Raw genomic sequence first — 23219 nt, 5'->3', positions numbered from 1 at the left:
GAACCAAAGGGGATATGGGAGGGGCGTAATGGATCTATTGGTACCAGGGCAGGACAAAGGGTAGGAAGGGCCTTGGGGTTTGGGGCACTAGTGTGGGCCAGATCAATAGTCTTTGGTATCTTGTAAGCTCCCCCCCTGGATTAGACTCAAAATTACCACAAAAAACTGAAGTTTTGCTGTATGTACATTAATCAATAGCCTTCTTCCCCATTAAAGATCTCCACAACCCCACAAAAAAGTGGTACCGCAAATCAAAAATAGGTCTAACCTATCGTGTCAATTATTAATAACATTCATACTTCCATATAAACTAAAAACCCTTAAAGTCCATCCATCCATCCATAAAAAAAAGTTATTCACCATATCAGTCCTTATCAGTCAGTCATTACTTATCAAATTGCATGACGGCCTCAAATCTATCAGTTCGACTCAACAACTTTATAAGTCTCTATTTTGAGTTTGTTGCACTTTTTTACACGAATCGCGATAAAACCGAGTGGATCCAAGACTCGTAAGTTTTCACAACAAGGTATTAAGGAAGGGACTACTACAAGGGAATTTCATCTATCCTTATATACCCTTCCCTTTTCCTATTTCACCAAAATCAACGGGTGCAAATTTGGCCTACCTTATAAATATAATCAGTCATCAGCAGTCTTCACCTTAAGGATGGGCCCCTGATCCTATGGTATATTTCAGTCACCCACACAGCTGAACGATTCCTCTTCACTAGGATTTCAACCTGATACTCATTTCACAGGCTTAAAGGCTTCCTATACCTTCTAAGAAGTGATATTAAAGATCTTACCAAATTTATACAATGAGGTACTTAACTTTGGTTGAATTTGTAGTGCAGTTGAGTGTGGTACAGGTGTGAATGATTGGAGGATTCTATGTACTTTGACGGAATTCCTAGAGATTCCATTTCAGAAAAAAAAATCGAACTTTAATAAGCTTAATCATTTTTGACTTACCAGGAATTATAAGAAACAACATTCGAGGAGGTGCTTCATGTTCTTTGCTGAAGAGATCTTTCCATGGGCCATACTTGAGCACTTGAGTGGCAGCTCCGCTACAGTATATAAACTCTTCAAAAGGGTGAATTAACCCTTCCGACTCGTGTGCCTGCATTTTCAATCTATGTGAAAAAGGTAAGCAAAAAACAGAATAAGTAAGCCAGAAAGGTGGCACATACATAATAGTGCATTATGACCATTCAGCAGAACATCCAACGCACACATCTTGAGACAAAATGTTGTTAGTGAAGAAGCTCAGGTATGAAGCACTCAATAATATCAGAACCTTGATTGTCTGTTTTGTATGAACCAATCAATAATATCCGAACCTTGGTTACCTGTTTTGGACATACACATTTGTATAGAGGGGTTTCCTAGAAAAGAAGACATTTTCACGAATACATTATTATGCAACCAAATATATTCCAGTTTAAATGTTCTACGTGCACCTAAGGATACCATTTCTCTCCTACCATCTTGTATCCAATGTTTTTTTAAAAATTCCTATAAGAATTCAATGGAGTATTTACTTAAATTATTGGAAAATCCGCGCAGTTGCTTCAACAGCCACTAATATCTCACCTGTTGTCACTACATTGGGAGGGATCCAAGTACTATCAGAATACCTGTGACCGCGATTATCATGGTCAAACAGACGTCATCTAGTGGCCTTGGAAATGCACAATTGCCGATGCACACTCGCAGCCTTCATAGAGGTCACCGATGTTCCACATACTTTCCTTCCAGCTGAATCCATCCATCTAGACTCTTTATCCGGGGGAACCGTGGATGACAGGGTGGTGGCAGGTTGTTTGCGGGCCGCCATCACAATCACAGAATCCGGAGGAGGTTCCGCCCTTAGAAAGGCCGGGTCCGAATCGGGAGCCCGGTATTTTTTCAGCAATCTTGATGGGGCCGCCTTAGTCACCGAAGGGGTGAGGAAAAGGTCCATGGCCGGTTCCTCCAGGCCCGGCACCAGAGGCAGCAGTGGACGAGACAGGCATTTCTGGTGCAGTGTCTCGAAAATGACTGATGTCTTAGGCGTGGGCACCGTCAAAGATATGCCCAATTTGGCAGCGCCTCTCAAAAGGACATCATGGAACGCCACCAGGTCATCAATCGGCGACACCCTCGTGTCCGGTGATCCCGACAAGGTAGGAGAGTAGTCCCTGGTCCCTGAGGACCTCGTGCGAGAGCGAGATCTGTGCCTCCTATGGCGGTGTCTCGACCGCGTGGACGACCTTTGGCGCGATCGCTCCTTCCTTCTAGAGCGAGAGCGTGATCTCCCGGCCCGTGGACGCTCCACAGGTTTCCGTGGGGGGCGTCTTCCTCGGGTCCTCCTGGGGTCTAGGTCTAGGGGTCCCCTTAGGAGGTGTCGGCAGAGGAGGCAATGGCGTCGACCTCGGCAGAGGGATCGTGGGTATCACCGACCGAGGGGCAGGCCCATGCGGTGGAAGCGGTGGTAGTGGTCGTCCTGGCGGAAGTGGAGGATTGGTGGGAGGGTCCTCCTTAGGTACAGGAGGAGGGGGCGACCTAGGCAGAGTTGGTGTATACACCACCGAGTACACCGAGCCCGGTGACTCCTTCGGCGAAGGGGACTGTGACCCAGCCCCTTCAGCAGGCGATCGCTTTCTCTTGCGTCCTCCACTAGATCCAGCCTGACTTCTGGTGCCAGAACTCCTCCTGCGCCGTTTAGGGGAGTTGGAGTGACTCCTAGACGCCGATCTCTTCCTTCTCGACGCTAAGCGTCGCTTTTCCGGCGTCGAACGTTGCCTCCGCGACTCTGGCGTCGAACGCCGCCTCCGCGACGTCGACCTCTTCTTCCTCGACGTCGAACGCCGCCTCCGCGACGTCGACCTCTTCTTTCTCGACGCCGAACGCCGCCTCCGCGACGTCGACCGTTCCATTCTCGACGACGAGCGTCGATTCCTCCTTCTCGAGGCCCTCGACCGTCGTCTCGACGGCGAGCGCCGATGCCTGTCGCTCCGTCTTCGACGTCGATAGGCCGACGTCAAAGATGACGATGAAGATGCAGTCGACGGTGGTCTCGACGGCGGCCTATCCAGGCCCTTCGACGTCGAATCTTCACGCCGTCTCGGCCCGGAGCCCCGGGGAGATGGGGAACAGACCGTCGTCATCCCTCTCGACGCCGTCGTCGATGCAATCGACGCCGACAGAGACCAGGACCGTTTGCTGGCCTTCCTGCCTCTGGGGAGCTCCCCAGAGGCCTCAGCAGAGGCAGAGGGAACCTTCCCAGCCTGCCCAGACCCACCTGCAGCCTGCAGTAGTCTCTCTTCAAGGTCTTGAAGCCTAATCTTCAGCTTGTCCCTCAGGGTCCTTGCTGAAAGTTGCTGGCAGATGTCACAGTCTTCAGGGACATGTGTGTCAGGGAGACATACGATACAGACGTTGTGTGGATCACTCTTGGCCTTCTTCCTTCCACATGCTGGGCATTTGTCGAAAAGACCAGGCATTTTAGAGCCCTAAAAAGCCTGAACCAACACACAGGAGAGAAGAGACACACCAAGAAATATATACTCAAACACTTTTATCCAAAAAAGTGACAAAAATCCAATAAACCCTTGAAACAAGGGAGAGCTCAATGCCAGGGTCCTGTTAGCAGGAGTAGGAAAAAAGAACTGAAAGTAAGAGGGACCTGCTATGCATTCTGGGATACTGGGAGAAAGTTCTCGAACGTTCTCTTGAAGGCACAGTATCCTATTTAAGCCACATAATGGCAGCCTATGGGGCTTGTCTGTTCATGCCTTCCTCTCTACCATTCCAGAGTCTTTTACTGGTGGAGGCAAGTTTCTCTATGGTAGAAACTGGGCAGGCTGTGTTGTGTGTGGTGTTGTTTGGTGGAATTTCTAGTTGAAGTACTGGACAGTGTAGCTTGTGGATATAGGCTGCATTATTTGTCTTTAAATTCTCTCTTAAGTGTCTTTGCAGTTTCTGCATGATTTGACAACTTAAGAGATTATTTTTGATTGCCGGGGTTCACGCACATGGGCGGGACTATTCACTAGATTATGACTATACACAGAGATCCCCTACTACAGAAAGTGGTATACCATATACCCGGGTCCTGTAAATTAAATGCTACTAGTGGGCCAGCAGCACAGATTGTGCTACCCACACAAGTAGCCTTTCAAACGTCTCTCAGCCCTGCCATTGCAGGGCCTGTGTGTGCAGGTTACTGCCACTTCGACTTGGCATTTTGAACTACCTGTCAAGCCTTAAACTTCCCTTTTATTACATATCAGTCACCCCTAAAGAAGGCCCTTGGTAACCCAAAGCGACGGGTGCTATTTAATTAAGAAGTAGGACATGCGCTCACATGTTTTACATGCTCTGGTAGAGACAAACAGCCTATGTCGTTTTTCAAAAATGTGAGGCCTACTTCTCTCATAGTCTACCATAGGGAATTCCTTAATAAATGTTTCAGCTGTAATTCCTGATCAGAGAGGAGTAGCTTTTTCATGTTTACTCTGTTTGGAATGGTCTTGATAAATCCTCTTTTCTGGTGAAGTTGAATTTAAATTTACTGTTTTAAAAATGCCACTTATAGAAAGTAGACATTTCTCTGCTTTTAGCTCTTTTGTGCCTTACAGCCTGTCTCTTACACACATCTGGGTTGGGTCACAGCCACACTGTGTGCATTCTCTCTAGAGAGCCACAAACACTGGAAGGTGAGGCTCATATGCATTCTGAGAATTAATTGGCATTCTGGTGGGTCTTCCTGGGCAGGGAGCAATAAGAGGGGGTGACACATACATTGAAATAGATAGTGTTCTGTCCACACACAGAGCACTGATTTACCTCCCAAGGTTAGCCTGGCAGACAAGACAGGGCGGAAAGGGATTATGTGCACTTCAGAGGCCAGCCTTTGATGCAACCTCCACTTCAAAGGCACTGTTGGTCATAAGTAAGGAAGCACTGACCCACACAAAACAGACGCTTCTGAAACTTTGACTGAACCTCTGTCAGAAGGACTGCTGTGCTGCTCAAAGGACTCAACTGGACTACTTTTCTGCTTCTTGCCCTGCTGCCTGCTGCTCCCTGACTCTGTTGAAGTTGACCTGGAGTCCGTCTTCCCTCCAATTGATTTCCAAGAACTTGCTGGCTTGTCCCCTGCTTTATGAAGTTTTAGGGACACAAAAGACTATCTGCAAACCTGCTGGTGCTGCTAAACTCCGCATTCTGTGAGTCCTACCTTTCCTGAAGTGCCCCCTCCAAGCTCTGGGCCTCAGATCTAGATTCCACAGCTGCTTTGCTACAAAATTGAAGCATCCTCCCCACTGCACCAATCAGAACTGATGCAGTGCCTTTTCACGCCGACACAGCGCCGATCCGGAACTAGCCTTTTGTGGGTTGTCAACGATGCAGGATCTGACTTCAAGGCTCGACTTTGGCGCATCGAAATTACTTCAAGGTTCGACGATGACGCAGCATTGATCTGAGGTCCTGACCGCGGAGGTCGACTGCGATGCATCAACCCATCAGCATGAGTCGGAACTGATGCCTTGACTTTACTCTGTGGAGACAATCTACACATTTCGTTGCTTGCAACCAGAAAAGCTACTTTTTTCAACGGGGCCTGCATGGGCACTGTAGTCGGGCTGCGCTTCCACAAGGTTGGCCCGCACTTTGACTTTGTTACGATCCAGTGTGACCTAAAGTAACCTTTTGAGCGCTACTTCCTTCTACGCACCTTACTGCTTTTAATTCCCAAAAACTAATTTTCCTATAGAATGCACTTGTATAGAGAGTGTACTTTCCTTTTTGTATCACTGTCGTTAAGTGGGATTATGTGCTATTTCAGAGTTTCAGAAATCAAGTTCTACTGTAATGGGTCATTTTAGGGGGAAGTATTATGTTGTAGTAACGTTTGAACATTAGCTTATCAGTATCTTGTAATATTTTACAAGCCCCTCCAGCATGGCTTGAGCACAGCAAGGCTCTCAAGAGGAAGTGTAATTAGAAAATCACTCTTGAAGGCAACACTTTAACAGGGAACTCCCCTCATCGGCCAAAGAAACCTGTATAGAGGGAAAGGCTTCCTAATGTAAAGCAGCAGGTAAGTAAATGCTATTTTAGTAGACAGTTTTTTTAATTGAGTTTTTCAACTGCATACAGCAAAATATAGAACTATACAGCACATAAGAGCATAGCACGTTAAATAAGCTTACATACATCTAAATGGCTTGCTAAAACTGGCATCTACAGCAGAGCAAAGGAACACATTTGCATGTGGAAACCAAAGAGCACAGAATTCCGCCAATCGTGTTTGCTTCACAACAGGCACAGCCTTTTCACCATCACTGCATGTTAGGTAAAATTTGTCAACAGATTAGTTTAGTTAATCTTATTTTAACCCAAACCAGGAGGGTCATAACCCATATGTCCACCCCAGCCAGCCCAACAGGTATACGCAGACTGAGTCTGAATGTGCTCACAGATATTCCAATAGGGGATCCCAAATATCTCTGGGGCGAGATGAGGCAGGCAGGAGTTCCTGCTCTTTACAATAAATAAAATCTGACGGCCAGTCCTTGAATTTTGGGGCTCACCCTCTGCCTCATCTGCATGCCACCTTGCGTTTTGCCAACAATAGGCGCACCAAAACAAGCTTTGTATGTGGTTTCTGTAGCTTAGCCGTATAGCCTAGTAGCGCAAGCATAGAGAACACAGGAATAGAAGAGCCAATTATTGTGGGCAGGGCAGCAATCACTTCCTGCCAATAGCTATAAACATTGCAAGGTGGAGAAACCCGTCTCCCTCGAGCGGAACCTCTTGCAACAATCATCATTTCTCAGTTTATATTGCTGTGATGGTTTCGGTCTATGCGCAACAGCACACCCATTGCTCGTCCGTCAGTGGCAAGTCAAGGTCTTGGTCTCATGCCTCTCAAGCCCCATGTTTCATCTGTGGTCTCTCCAGCAGTGCAGTGCGCTATATTCTAGCGTGTGGTGGCCCTGGATATTAGCTCCGACTTCATGTTTCAGCCTAATATATAAAAATACCTCCAGCGGAGTGGCAGTTTCCCCCTCCTGAAGCTCCTGTCGTTCCTTAAAAGTACTCTCCTGGTAGAGGTCACCCCAGGTATGAAGGCTTCTTTTCCAGAGCATTTCTCTGCACAGCCTTGTGGGTGACCGGTGCGAGGGGGAAGTACGGAAGGGGTAAACGCGGGGAATATAGCACAGTTTTACACACTATCCTAGCTAGGAGCTCCCATGCTTGGTTGGTATGGGTCACTGTGTGATGAGCGACTCCCTCTCCAGGCACTCGTGTTCCCAGGAAGCGGGTTAAGGGCATGGGCGCCATATATCCCTGCTCTGTGGCCAGATATGGCATAAATGGTGATGGATGGAGTCAATATATCGCATAGTGGGCTTGGGCGCTAAGAAAATACAATTCCATGTCCGGGGCCTCGAAGCTGCCATAGTCATAGTCTGCCATCCCACCTGGGGTTGCTTCCCACCCCATGGTAACCTAATTAGCAGTGATCGGAGGGTGCCGAAAAAGATGTGTCTTGGATTATAGGGTATGTTAAGAAATAAGTACAGTAGTTTGGGTAGGATGAAGTTTAGTGGACTGCGAGAGTACACCACCAGACACCACTGATCAGCAGACTGTGTTTCACTAAGAAGCTTACAGCACTCAGTTAGATTCACAGACAATCACAGACCCTTCTTCATCTTTCTCAACAGATGTCTTCTATTATAGACATAACTTACACTCAAAGTCTGCTTTACTAAGAGACACCATCTTCCACTAAAAAAATGCTACATAATTGTTTTATCTTACCACCCAGCCTTCTATAATCAAGGTAAATAGCAACTGACTTTAAGAAACTATTACCAAGTATTGTAAACCCATACCAAATTGAATACCATGTAAGGTCCAATATATACATTCATAAATGCTTGTTATACTTTTATAGACTGAAAGGACTAGCAAGCATGGTGAGTAGGCATAGGAAGAATGCCCTGAGAGTCTAAATAGCATGTTTGCATGCTACTGTTGTCTCCCTTAGGTAGATGTCATAACTGAGTGTTCCTACCAATAAGTATGTGACTTTTTGGGTTGTGTGGACTGTATGAACAGGATCTGGCAGGCAGCGTTCACAAACAGGTTGCAAATGGCCACATGGTTAATATGCATGTATGAAGCCTGCCTTGGCCAGAATGTTTTGTGAATAGGAGTCAGATGTGTGAGGAAGCCTCAATGACTCCACAAACAATTGTGCTTAACATCTCCAAGGTTGCTCCTTCCTGGGGTGAGGGGTAGGGGAGTAGTTAGCAAGGGTCCCCTAAGAACTGGTACAGGACCCAGGGTAAGTGAAGAGTAGGACGGGTATGCAGCAGGCACACCCTTAGCCTCTGGTGGGGGGTTCACTGGCGTACATGGTACCCCACCACACAGAACACAGTAGTACAGACACAATGGAGACAAGCCACATCATACTGGGAATGAAGAGAAATAAATAGGAGCGCAAGGCCACCACATTAGGGCCACATATGCAATGAATTTTCTGGGTCTAGGCAGTCCCTACTTAGACCTCTTTGGCACATTAGAGCTGGGGATATGACAGCAACACGCCAAGTCGAATGCAGGCAAAGAAGACGTCAGTGCCCGTCCTTGTACTTCTTTCCCAAGAGCGGGACTTTTAGTTACCACAATATGGACCCAGTGGTCTCAACAATAAAGCATATTGTTTTACTGCGACCATCTAAATTAGCCTTCATGTACTGTACTTTAAAAAGCATTTCCTTCTAAGTATGGCCAAAAATGTAATTTTGTTTTTGTTCATAGATGGAAACAGACTCTGAAGTTTAACTTGACACTCAGATTTTCACATGTGTGAAGACAACTGTTTATAAAATTAAAAAAAGAAAATCTCCAAAATGTTTAGAATTTAAAGATTTAAAAGCCACGGGCTTGTTTCCCGACATCAAAGCCAGGATTAAAGAGCACATTTTTCAAAATTAAGTAAGGAATCAAGTTTATCCAGATTTCTCTAGTGATTATCAAGCAATTTGCTAACATTCTAAGAAGTAGCATATGCCCAGTCTTACACCCTCCACCACTTAATGACATAAAATGGTCAGAATCCAAAAGCTCATCGCTAGCATACATTAATTAAAAACAAAAATTGTGCTAATTTACATTACCATTTTCAGTACAACATAACACACATTTTAACAACATCACCGCCTTAACACCAATGCTTAATAAAATATTTAAAATTAAAGTACTTTCAAGCGAAGGCTTTCAACTGTAAGGTGAAGAGGCAGTGCAGACTCGTAACTACATACAATAAGTACATTGGCTCTGCTTACAAAGGACAGAGACTGCTTCACATCTTAAAGTAATATATTCAAATAAAATGTGCCTTAATAGTGTTTGTTCATCATACTGCCTACATAGTAGTGCAAAATGCAACAATCGACATTTTCAAAATAATAGAACAGCTACATTTTCATGTCAACCATTATCGTCTAGACATAAATCATAGCACAATTACTGAAAGCACTTATACATTTATAAAAAAACTTGTATTTCTCAGTTATCCTTCATGGGTCACTATATCCCCAGGGACCCAAATAAAGTATTTTACACCCAATGATCTCATGAAATTCACACCAACAATCCCATATGTTGGAGCATTTGCGTTGTAATCCCCTACTTTTATATATCACCCTTTCAGTGGCATTACACAATCTGTATTACTGCATCAGTTCAGAAACCTGACTGGTAGCTTCTCACTTCAAAGTTTGTCAATAACTCATCTAGCCATCACCAGACCCATATCACAAAGTTATTTTAGTATATTTCGATGGTGAATGATCTAGCCATATAGCCCAAAACATACGTTTTGCACTGTATTTATATTTCTGATACCACAGAGGGGCATTCACCCAGCTTTAGCCGGAATTCAGCTATTTTCAGGAACTCTCACTTCCATGCCACAGGATCTCAGACACAAGTCTGGTTATATGCAACCAAACAATTTGAGCAGTGTTCTGGTTTAGTATATCTGATATAAACGCTTGAGCAGTGTTAGCCAGAAGCCAGCCTTCCAACTACATCGCAGAGGCACACTTTTGCCTCTTCCAGCCTGTCATCCAGCAAACCCAATTCTATGTCAGGAACGGAGGCAAGGATTATGCTTATATTTTCTTCGCTTTATTAACAGCAGTCATGTAAAAAACTGTAATAAAACTACAAATCTCATTAACACTTGGGATAAAGTTCATCAAAGTCAAACCAATCAGGATGCTCTAGACCCCATTACAGTTTCATGTCAGCATCTTCTCCTCCTCTTTCTTCCCTGCTTCTCGCAGCTGTCAGTTTTCAGCAGGCCCTTTGGCCATTTATATTTCACTTTGCCTTGTCAGTTTTATGCTGATTTTCATGCAACATATGCCTTTTCTTTTCAGGGTTCATTAAATCTCCCAGCGGGAGTGCGCTCGCTTCTACACAGTAATGGCGTCTCTTAGAGATGCCGTGGGGCTGTGCTGTGCGGTCCTCCAACCGCTAGGGATGTCTGCTTGTCTCTCAGGAGACTTCTTCAGGGCAAGCAGGGCCGCTGTTCGATTGCATTCCATGGAGGATAGCAATTGGATAGGACCCATGGCCAGTCTCGGCCTTTTTGGGTCGAGCCTTGCCGCTGCGCGCATGTGCTGCTCGCTTTGCGAAGCATGCTGTAGTAGAGTATGCTGTGGAAGCCTCACCCACTCTCCTCCCATATTGTTTATTGGCTGGTGTCATTGTCCTTGGTAAATGCTGGCTTCCGATTCATTATGAGGCTTGTTAGTCCCTCCTTGTTACCGTCTTGTCGCCATTTGTTAACGCCCACAAGGACTGGACCTTTTACTTGGCACGTTACACAGACTTCTTTATCTAATAAGTGAGTACTATTTTTGTTGTTATTGTCACTGATGGGGACAATGGCGGCTCCTTTTTTGGGTATTTGCAAAATGAGCGCGGCACCCGCTTTAGGGACACATCATTAATTTAAAAATTTTATTTTGTATAACTTTCACGTTGAGCACGGCGGCCACTATTGGAACACAGTACTCTGTTTAACAATTTTTTTTTACTTTCAGAGTGAGCGCGGCGCAGCTTCAAGGACACCGTGCTCGGTTTCCTTAATTAAATTTTTTTACTTTAACTCTGAGTGCGGTGCCTGTTTCAAGGACTCTGCGCTCGGTTTCTTTATCTTTTTTAACTTTAACACTGAAAACTACTCCCGCTTCAAGGACACTGCGATCAGTGTTAAAGTAAAAAAAAAAAAAAAAAAAACTAGCGCAGTGTCCTTGAAGCGGCGCCGTGCTGAGTTTTAATCTTGAAGAAACATTTGCAATGCAATAGGTTTTGCATTTACGCGAGTTGAAGCATTAGGCATTGTCATTTAAAATGCCAATAGCTTAAACTTGCGTAAACGCGTGACCTATTGCATTGCAAATGCTTATTTTTAAATGCTGACCGAAAGGACAGCCAATTGTTTAACGCTGTGAAACTGTGAAGCAACTAGAAGCAGCCCAACTTGAATCTGAGACTGAAAGTGGACTGCATAACAGCCTGTTAGCTCTGGGTATCATGGGCTTTGAACCAATGAAATACACTATACATGGCTGTGAATGGAAGAGTCATTATTTGTGAATCGGCCCTCTGTACAAAAGGGTCGAGGTAGATACTTTGTTACCTATTCAACCATTAGTTTCTTAATGCAATCCCTAAGCAATGAATATAAATGACACCTTGCTAAATGCAGAATTTTGTCTACTCTTCAGCTTTTCTACACCAAGAGTTCTATACCGGTTTCACTAGCAAGAAGCCAGTCGCTGCATGTATTGTTTCTTAAAGTAAAAAAGAATTCAGAGTCTAGCTCCTTGTCCAGGCACAGAATTGTAACTAATTGTTCCAGAAACGAGGCAGACGCCGTTTAGATCTTTTCTTAGGCTAAGAAAAAAAATCCAAACCGCATTTGGTTCCCTGCAGGGGCACAGATTTATCTGTTCGCCAGAACTGAGCCAAACTCTGTATGGACCACAAAGACACTTAACTCCCTCCTCTAACAAAGCCATTCTTGTACAAAATAGCTCCGCGATAGGAAGAAGTTGCCCTCAACATCCAAACAAATGAACCAGAAAGTGGGGATTGGAAGGAGATGAACTAGTCCTCGTTACTCCCATTGCAAACTCAACTTCTGGTTCATTTCTTCTGCTGGTGGAGTGGGGGAGGGAGTTGTGAGAAGTGGGTTGGAAGGAGCAGGGCTGCTCAACTCTCTTCTTCCCAACATGGCCTGGCTAGGGAAGTGCAGTGATGACCTTTAACCCATGCAAAAGCTCTACCCACCAGCCATATCTGGGGAAGTACCTGGCATGGGCTAGGGAATCCCTCTCAGTTCTTCCAATACGATTGTGATGTTACACTCGTATCAATGATGTGGGTTGAAAGTAAGAGCTGTACCACTACATCCGAGAGTTTTCTGGTGCCCAGAAATGATCAGGCACTGGCATACTCCATCTCATCACTAAATGGGAGATTGCCAAGTTCGAAGGAATGAAAGAAAAGAAAAAACAATCAAATGAATGAAGGGCTAGGGGAGACAAATAAATACTTACATATGTACACCAAAAGGGCATTGGGAAGGGACATTATCATGTCGTATACATAGATCAATAAGGCTTTAAAAGGTATACGTTTCATCTCATGGTTATCCTATTCTGAGACTCACATCTCATCAGAAGATTGGAAAGCAAACAATTCTCATTAGGGTTCCATGGGAGAAGCATTTCCATAAGATTTGTAATTGCTCGATGACCGGCATAGTCTGGTGCAGTATTCACCCACTCAGAAGAACAACGTCTCTCCTAGTTGGTGCAAAATAATCCAGGAGTACAAATCAGCAATTGCATCTCCTTCAAATTCCGGGATGTAAACCATATTTGTATATTTGTGAGATCACTTTTCGTCTTAGGGGTTACATCAAGGAGGGAGTATCCTTGAATAGTTTACGTAATCTTCTCTTACCCTACCACTGAGTGTTTTAGATGTACACATTTGAAAACCTGAGACTTGGCCAATAGGTTCCGATTTCAAGTGTGCATTAAACAGCATTGATTTTCGATATTCCTATAGCATCCCATTTCCAGAAACTTTGTAGTGATTTTAGTACCTTTACGGTATAACTGTCCCAGAGTGGGGTCTCCCATGTGATAACACCTTGCCAGCCAACTAGACATGTGGCCACTCGCTACATGAGCCCACCATTCATGTGGGTTTGGGCAGTGAGTGTAGCACTGGGGTCACTCCACATATCAGTGATGGATATCCTTTGTTGCCCATGACACATCAGTCAATTCCCAGTGTGGGTTCATCTATTGGAGAGAACAACTTTCATTTAATAACTCTAACTCGGCAGCCCAGAAATATTTGCAAACAGCTGGGAGGGCTATCCCCTATCAAACACCATCCTGTACTGTTTAGTCAAAGATATTTGTGGGGCTTTCCTAAAACGAGTATACGTTGTATTTGCAGTAAAAAGGCATTCAGCACTCATTTAATAGTATTTTCTGTTACATATACAGGACTTTTGGAATAGTCATCGTTTTTTTTTGTTATACACTGCAGTTTTTCTTAATGATGACAGTGGCAGTTTTTATCAGTGTGACACATCATGCTTGAAACACTCTCTTCTCTCTTTTAGACGGTGATTATATTCACCAATGTCCCTTATAATGACCATCCCCAGGAATCAAAAGCCATATTTGGAGATGTGCAGCAGACATTAAAAATCAGCCTTTGGGATCGAGGAGATCAAGGGACATTGGACCAACTCAGCTAATTAATTCGCAATCCAAAGTATTTATCATATATACAAGATTGATCTAGTATCCTGTTATATGAGTCTTCTGGGTTTGCTAAATATAGCAGTATATCTTGCACTTCTGGAATCCCATCCACTTCCCATTCTAGTCACCTAATTAAGGAACCTCCTCTAATCCAGCATGCCAATAGCTCTACTATCATAGGAAATCAGTGGGGGCTTGAGTCCCTTAGTTTAACACAAAATCTGTCGACATTACCCGTTTCACTTAGACATGTACCATCACCTGTTACTATATTGGTCCACAACAATAAAAAACCCATCACCACTGAAAAGACAAAGAGTAACTGAGCAGATCTGACACATACTGCTGGCCAACAGAGGCCCTAATTTAATCTACCCCTGCAGGTCCCAACTAGCTAAATAGTATGACCACTTCTTGACATTTCACAATGACAATCATATATGGGATGATAGTAACAAAGCTCATCCCAGCGGTTCTCCCCACCATCTCTCCCCCAACCTATGCCTGCTCAATGTCAGAATTGGCAGCCCAGTGTGGTGACCTGCTTAGTAGACTATGATCATTGGAAATACTATAAAAGGACTGCAAAGCAGTTCAGATCTGCCAACATAATGAAAAACACAAACTGCATGCCTATCCCTCACAATATACACAACTAAACAGTAGTCATCACACATGCCATGTATACACTTTCCACATAGAATCAAAACAAAGACAACACACTGTCAAACAAACACCCTACACTGTGTAGCATGCATAACCATATGGGGAGCCGAAGATCTTGCCTACGTAAGCACAATATTATTATTACAATATAATACAATAGCAACAATGACATATATAGTAGTTTAACCCAGTTTATGAAACTGGTACAAAAGCCCATCGTTCGGAAGATTGCAAATGAAAAGCACCATTCTAGCGACTCCTGGTTTTTCAGTGACGAGCAACAAAAACATGGTTGTTTGTTTACTGAGATTATTTGTTCTAGAGTCAGATTTAGCCTTCTGAAATTATTCCTGGTTGCCCTACCAGGCATAAAACCTTACTGATTGGTGTATAATAGTGTTGAATTTTAGCCTCCATATTTAGCATGAAATCCACTAATAAGGGGTGCAATCTTCCAATGGTTTAACTGGTTTACTTATGAATGTTACTGTGGCAACTTATACAAATGGGGCAGCCCACTCACATTCTTGGCTTCAGTATACCTTGCTACTAGATGACTGGTGAAATTCCCTGATAGACATCAGAATAGTTCCACCAGAAGCCCCGGTAGAACAAAGATACACCATCCTGTAACTGAGATATTGCTGTAGTTAGCTCCTCGACTTCTATGACCCAGTCCAGCTCAAATCCCTAAGCCAAACTTAAAGTGAGCACTGGGACATCTAATACAAAACGTTTAACTTCCTTGGTCAGGTGGGTGAATCAGGATCTATGTAGATCTTCATAATAGGCAGCAAAAGCATTTGCAATAGCCCGGCCATCTGATAATGTGCTATCTAGGATATTAATCTCAAGAACCCATCTTGCCTCCTCATCACTTTTATTAAGCCAGGTTAGTTACTTGATCCTCTCATTTCCAACCTCATACTGATGCCTCTGCTTGCAGAGATCCATTTTACTGGCATCATTTTCCACTAGTGCCCTGTATTTTCCTAACTGCAAAACAGACGAACAACTCATATTGGGTCTTCCGTCTACATATTTCAGATTCTATTGATCTCATCTTTCATAAAAAGTCTTTTCTAAGCAAGTTACTTTCACAATGGCCCTTTTCCAGAGTATGGTTGAATATGCTTCCCATAACATCATGTGTGACTCATACGACTTTATATTATCCTTACATAGTAGATTCTATTCTCCACCAGGTGGGCCCGGGTTCTTCGGTTCTTAAGCTTCAAGTAAACACTACCCTAAGACATGCAGGCAATATCATATATTTAAATTCTCTATCCCTTCTTAATTGCATCAAAGCTTTTGCTCCGTTTCGTACAGCGATCACGAAGTTAGGAAACAGGAACACTGGCACATTCATACAACACTGCATCCCTTCTGCTGTCCCCTTGAAAGAGTGCATCCCTGTCCCTAAAATTCAAAAGACAAGAGAGGACGGGCCTCACAGTAACCACAGAGGGGAATGGCAAGACCAGAGCCTTGTATTCTATTTCAGCTGAGAAAAAAGCTGAAAGACTTCAATACAATGAATATCCAATCTGCTACAAAAGTTCCACATTCTTGCCCTAAAGTCCCTCCAGAGTCCCAACCTTTCTGATATTATTCTTGCGCTGTCCACTGCATCTTCCATTCTAGACATCATTGTCTTCGTGTTAGATAGGAACCGTTTCATGCATGTCTTCAGCTTCTTGATCACCCCTGGATAATCCTTGGCTGATTGTTCAACAACTCTTTTCTATGTTTCTAAAATTGGCCCTCAAGAGGTTGAATTAATTTGAAACTGTCTCAAGGAAGAATGTTTCTCAAGTTTGATTTGCTGAACCTGGTGTGTCCCTCTGTTTCACCCCCTCCCCAAACTTGCCACCAATGCAAGGGCTGATTTATGAAGGGGGTTGTATTGTGGTAAAGACTCCACCAGCCTATTCAGTTATATTCCTCTGAGGTGGATGGGAAAATTACACCACAATATCTTACATGTTACGAAGTTAATGTTTCAGATAAGTTGTACCTCATAGTCTCATGTCAGAATGTGCAAAGGATATAATAACATTGGAATGTGGAGCACTCCATTGCAGACAATTGAGTGCTCCGTGCTTCTACGGGCCGGTAAAGCCCCGCGGAGCAACATTCCAATGTTGTTTAAACAGAGGCCTTTCTGAGCCCAAGGGCTCCGGGAGGCCTTTGTTTAATTTGTTAGAACATTCTGCCCTCTACTGGCAGAATGTTCTAATAGCCTTATAGCCCTTCGTAACTGGGCTATACCGGCTATTAAAGTCCCGCTCCTTTGTTAAACTTTAACGCTGGACCGGGGTTGCCGAAGGAAACACTACCAAATATGGAAGCGTAGGGCGGATTATAGGGGCCTGTGGATAGAGCCACCAGTTGAGCAAGACGATTACCCGGGGACAACATGAAAGGGCCAAGATGCATGATGTGTGTACACTATCAATTAGGAGAATATTTTTTAAAGTATGAGACGATATCGTGCGGCGGGGAAGGGAGGGACCCGGGAGGGGGGAGTTAGGGGTAGAGGTGGGATAAAGGGCGGGGGGGGGGAGAATTGGTTGGTTTTACTGTTATTATTTGATTCAAATGCTACATGGATTGCCAATCATCTGATGCTGTGTACTAGATTTGCAGTTCTCTCCGGATTGCGTCATGTGTGCAATCTGTCAATAAAATCTGTTTTGAAAAAAAACTTTAACGCTAGAGCAGGCCTTTAATAGCCGGTATAGCCTGCTACAGCCGGCTATAAGGCTATATTTTCCTTCAATCAGCTCATAATATATTGTTCCTCCTCACATTTGCCCCAATAATGAAACACTCCGCAGACTCTCAGTTCGTCCTGTCTTCAAAAACCCTCTACGAAGCAGTAGTTCTCAAGACCCAGATGGGCCACCTATATACAGTTGTGTGGTGTCTCTAAATGCAGGTGCCAAGCTGCACAGGTCTGTGCTATTTTTTTTAGTATGTCCCAGCCCTGCCCTCCACAAGTGTAGTGATAGCAAGGTCTACGACAACACCACGGCAAACCAGCCTCTTTCCCGCCTGCATGGCTAAAAGATTGACCTTGGTCAGCTCTGTGTAGCAACCTGCCACCCTCTCCCTTAAATGTCCCGATTTCACCCTTCTACATTGGCAAATAAAAATAATTCCTTTTCCTACAAATATTTAGAGTAGTACGTCAAACTGCACTCACTAGTTATTTTCAACATTCCTCACTGCTTAGACAACAAGTGAACTCAAAGTAGGGCCTCGCTGCTCGTCATGTCATCTTTCATGTTATGTTGTATTGATTTGTATACCGCATGGGCAGGTGTGTGGTAGCCAAGGTGCTTACACAAAAAGCCAGGTCTTCAGCTTCTTGCTGAACTCAAGAAGCGAGGAGGAGGCTCTGATGTGCTAAGGGAGGTTGTTCTATATTTTGGGTGCAATGTAGGAGAATGAGCGACCTCCAGTTTTGTTTTGTGGATGAGGGGAATGTATGTGAGAGTGAGGCAGATCATAGGTGCCTGGTGGATTGGGGAAAGTGTATGAAGCTGTTCAGGTAATCTGGTCCTGTGTTGTGTGGGGCTTTGCATGTGTGGGTGAGAAGTTTGAATTAGTTGCGCTTGTGAAAGGGGAACCAGGGAAACTTCCTGAGATGCAGAGTGATGTGGGAGCGGCATGACAGGTTGATTATGAGTCTTGTAGCTGTGTTATGGATTGTCTGGAGTCTGTGTAGGAGATGTTTGGAGAGTCTGGCATGGACAGCATTGCCGTAGTCCAGCCTGTTTGGTAAGTAGTGCATGCGTGACAGTCCATCTGGTGTTCTGAGACAACCATTTGAAGATCTTTTGCAGCATGCGTAGGATGTAGAAGCAGAAGGTGCACACATCATTGACTTGAGCTGGCATGTTGAGCTTGTCGTCTAGGGTGATCTCTAGATTTCTTGCGTTGTTTGTGGGTGCAGGTGTTAGTCCTAGCTTTGACAGCCACCAGGTGGAGTCCCATGGGGAGGTCTTGTTGCCGAAGACCAGTAATTCCATCCTCAGCTACAGTTTCTGTTATCAAGGGTTCTGTCTCTTTCACACATCTCTCTAGAACCTTTCTTTGAACTGCACCATCCTACATCTTTCCTCAAGCTTTGCTTTGCGTGTTTCTACATCTAACAGCACAGCACACAGGTGTGTCACATTCAGTCTAAGCATAGGAGTCACTAGGTGACTAAGTAACTTAGAACGGGTGCCTTCCCTGCATACACTTACTATTCAGGTGCCCACTACTCAGCCCCACTTGTAGCTCAGCTGAGTATTAAAATTCATAAGTAGTTCAGCCAGTGCCTGTGCTCTTGCATCTCTGTTAATTGCTGCCACTGTGGCTCTGCTTCCTTGACTCCAGTTATTACTCCTTCTTTTCTGATGTTTCTACACATTTTTTCTCTCTTTGGAAGATACTTAATCTGCGAATAATTTCTAATCATTTTACAAATCTTCCCAAAATATTAAATATGTCCTACATATGCATGAATTTAAACACTCTGTGAAGAACCGGTATGCATTTGCCACAGATTTGTATTGTTACTACTTGTATGCTTAAGAATCCTCCCTCTTACTCATTCTCCTATCCCTTGCAAAGGTGCAGTGACAAAAGCAGCATGAGAGCATAACACTGGTCATCGCATATAACATCAAAACACTACCCACAAATATGCGATCAGAGGCATTTTCTTCCATCTGAGCACACCGACAAAACAGTGTGCTACCCGTATGTGTCACCAGGAATATGAAGCACTATGTAAATGCATCAACAAAACAAAGGCATGGGAGATGGACAAAAAGAAAGCATGCAGATAGAACAGTTGTTCTCTTCCATGTGCTGCAGGTCGAAGGGTACCGATTGTGGGGAAGCGCTGTGAAACAAACAGGGTAAACACAAACAGGAATAACTGCAGTAGATGGGTATAGTCCCATGCCCACCACTATTTTGAGCACATCACTGGCGTTCAGGAAAGCAGGTGGGGGCCACACATAAAGAGGTCCCCTGGAAAACAACATCAGAGTATTATGGGAGGACAGTGATCACTCTGAAGGCAGTGGAAGACTCCCAGAGGAGTCCCTTAGGGGGAAGTAAGTGATGTAGGGCAGAGGTTCTTAACCGTCTGACTCCTGAGGACCCCTGCTTAATCATTACTGGAACTCAGGGACCCCCACTGAATCATTATTCGAATCCAGGGATGCCCACCACTGAGTCATTACTGGAAGCCGGAGACCCCAGCATAATAATGTTTGATGATTTTAACCGCAATACAGTACACAAAAATATATAAATAAGCATTCATCAAAAAAATACACACATGATGAAATATTTCATTTAAATCACAAACAAATTATTTAAAAAAAGTAAAACCTTTAATTTTATCAGGAAGGTTGGGGCATTTCTAAATTAAATTGAGGCCACTCTTCGTTCATACTATATTCTATTTGATGCACTTGCCAAGCACCCACAAATCAATCTGAGGATAGTAAGTTAGATTTAAACCTCCAGTGTCACATTCTTTCACATTTATAGAACATTTTGCTTCTTTATTTATATTGCTCGTGTGAAATTTAAGTTTTGTCTCTGGTTGTTGTGGTGTGACCATAACCAGGTTTTATAACAAACAGCACATACTTTATTGATGTGGAACGTTAGGAACTGTTCAAACCACTTCTTACTAACACCATGGCCTTGTCGCTCGCAGCTTTCTTTATATTTTCAATGTGAATGCGCTCTGCCTAAAAGAGTCATTACCCCATTTCAATTCAGCATATTTATCAAGTGTACCACCGTACGTTTAAGACTGTTTCAGATTCACTTCTATCGGGAGCCTTCCTTGTGCCTTAACTAAGCTATACTTATATGGAGTGAAACACGTGAAAGCAGCAGTTTTTGTTAATTGCAGGGTGGCATGATTTTTTCTTTTTACTAAATCAAAAGCTGTATAATATTTTAAATAGATCACTCAATGCTTATGTCATATTCTTGTGTAACATGAATAGGACTACAATATTCCACACATCTGAAGACTGTCAAAACATTTGAATTTGAGCGACAACTATTGAGAGTCACTGGTTGAATAATCTGCTTCACTTGGACTTAACTTGTTAATAATGTGAGTAAGCCACGACTCCCAAGTGCTTTGTTTTTATTTGCACCTTCCAAACCAGATGAGCTAAACCGAAGAATCTCTTGAAGAGATATGGAAACACCTGTTACAATTACTTCCATAATGTTAAGCTGCTGTGATTCAATCATTATTATTTATTGGCATCTGTTCAGATCCCAGACAATATCTGGTCTACTGTCTGGCACTTTCCTTAACTTTTATTGTTACCAGGCACTTAAAGAGTATCCTAAAATGTGATCAGCCGTTGTTTACGGCTCTTCCCAGAAACAGATGAGACACACAATCATTACCTTCAAATTTACAGCAGCTTTTGGTAGTCCCTAGGCTTGACCCATCACAGCTCCAGCACAGGCAGTCATGAAAAGTCCAGTGTGCCATGGCATAATTTAGTTCCCGACTTCTTATACATAAAGGATGGCAACACTGTTAAGAATGTGCTGCCACAATCCAAAGCCTTGTATTATGCGGTCCTTCCGCCACCCGAACGTTAGCACTATAATTAAGACCACAGTATATACAATGTTGCTCCCAGTTTTAGAGAGGGGTGCAGTTGGACTCATTTCACATGGACCTTTAGGGAGGTTTTTTGCAATTATTTGTTGATGTCTGGTTGTTTCTTTCTATGAAAATTGTTTTTTGTTTATTATGAAATCCAAGAGAAAACAACATTTACAATAACATTAAGAAGTATGCATGTGTACAACTAAAAAACATAAAACATTGTATTTTTACACATTATAATTCTAGTTTGGGACAAAACATAATCCTTTGAACCATGTAGAAGATATTGACTATATAAGTTAACATTGATCTTAGAATAATATATTGATTAAACTGCATAATAGAAATAAAAGAACGTATCCCACATTACATAGATTTTGGTAAATGTGTTATTACTTTTGAAGTAGCCATGTACCATTCAGAGGCTTTTAGCTTTATCTTATAGCCCCGAAAACACATCTAACTTGATGTTTTTTCCCAATTGGTAAAAATATTGTCCCTACTATTACAGCTCTAGTAATCCATTTCACTGGTCTATTATTACTTTGAACCTTGTTGAACTAAATCATTAAACAAAATAATTATTTCCCCCAGCTAAAAGTAATCATTGTTATTCTCACAAACATTTTTTACCTAAGGCACTAAGGGCCAGATGTAGGTAATTCCTATTTACAGACTCTTAAATACCGAATTTTACCGATTCGGTATTTAAGAGTCGGTAAATAGGAAGGGGGCAGATGTAGGTAATTCGAATTTTAGAATTACCGAATCGGTAGGATTCGGTATTTACCGATTCGGTAAATACCGAATCGGTATTGCCCATTGATTCCTGTGGGCCATGAAGCCCATAGGAATCAATGGGCAATACCGATTCGGTATTTACCGAATCAGTAAATACCGAATCCTGCAAGGGTGCAGGGGGTGTAACTTTGACACCCTCTAGTACCCCAATTCCGGACTTGTGTGCCATGTGGCACACAGACATGCCCTAAGGGCATGTCTGTGTGTCACATTGCACAGGTGTGCATGCACAGATGTGCATGCACACCTGAATTCGGTATTTTACCACACAATAGGATTATGTGGTAAAATACCGATTCTTAAGGGCCTGTGGCACTCTTAGGAGTGCCACCTACATGTGGATTTACCGAATCGGTAAATATAACGATTCGGTATTTTACCGATTCTGTAAATTTACCGATTCGGTAAATTTACAGAATCGGTAAAATATAGGCCCCCTACACCTGAAAACCCTAATACCGGTCGGTAACGGCCGAATTCGGCCGTTACTGACCGGGATTAGGGCTCCTACATCTGGCCCTAAATTACTGGGCTGCAAGTGAGTTAAGTCACTTCTCAGTGCCTTACAATTCCAGCATCAGTCATTTTTATACAGATGTAGTTTGTATAGTTTTGTTCAGGAGTAGTAGACTCTCCACATAATTATTTTCTGCATTCACTTGAGTTTGACATTTATTTATTTATTTAACATTTATATGGCGCAAAAAATAATCTCCAGGGAGATCTCTCGGCGCTTGGCAGCACACTAGCAAGACCCTCGCAGACCCCCTAAAACAACCAGGTTTTTAAGCATTTCTTAAAGTGTCCCAGAGAGGTATAGCGATGTATCTCTTCCGGTAACTTGTTCCAATGAAAGGGGGCAAGGAGGGAAAAAGCGCGCCCTCCCATTCTTGATATATTGATCTTGCAAGGAACTAGAAGGTTTTATTGCTTGACCTCAACTGGCGACCCTGGACATAAGCCCTTACCTTCTTCCTTAGGTATACTGGCCCCAGGCCTCACCTTGCCTTGAACACCAATGTGAGAAGTTTAAAGCCTGCTCTCTTTCTGATGGGAAGCCAGTGTAAGGCTTGAAGCAAGGGTCGAGATGGGGAACGTCTAGGCTTATTCAAAGCCATTCTTGCGGCAGTATTTTGCAGTACCTGGAGCCTAAGGAAAAGCACTTCCCTGGCTCCTACCAGTAGTGCGTTGCTATAGTCCAGCCTGCTGACA

The 23219-nt window shown here is 43.5% G+C and overlaps 1 protein-coding gene across 2 annotated transcripts in view; it reads right to left on the bottom strand.

Moving 5' to 3' along the window:
- Window positions 1-23219, bottom strand: part of LDAH (lipid droplet associated hydrolase) — a 1359976-nt gene that overhangs the window by 1290793 nt on the left and 45964 nt on the right. For both annotated transcript variants that reach the window (XM_086926275.1, XM_086926276.1), the window contains exon 2: window positions 975-1138. In XM_086926275.1, coding sequence (XP_086782401.1) covers window positions 975-1131 — 157 coding nt within the window. In that variant the 5' untranslated portion in view covers window positions 1132-1138. The remainder of the gene's footprint in view (window positions 1-974; window positions 1139-23219) is intronic.

This window comes from Lissotriton vulgaris, chromosome 6 (genome assembly GCF_964263255.1).
Source record: "Lissotriton vulgaris chromosome 6, aLisVul1.2, whole genome shotgun sequence".
NCBI classification, from domain to species: Eukaryota; Metazoa; Chordata; class Amphibia; order Caudata; family Salamandridae; genus Lissotriton; species Lissotriton vulgaris.
This window is presented reverse-complemented; position numbering and strand designations above follow the sequence as displayed.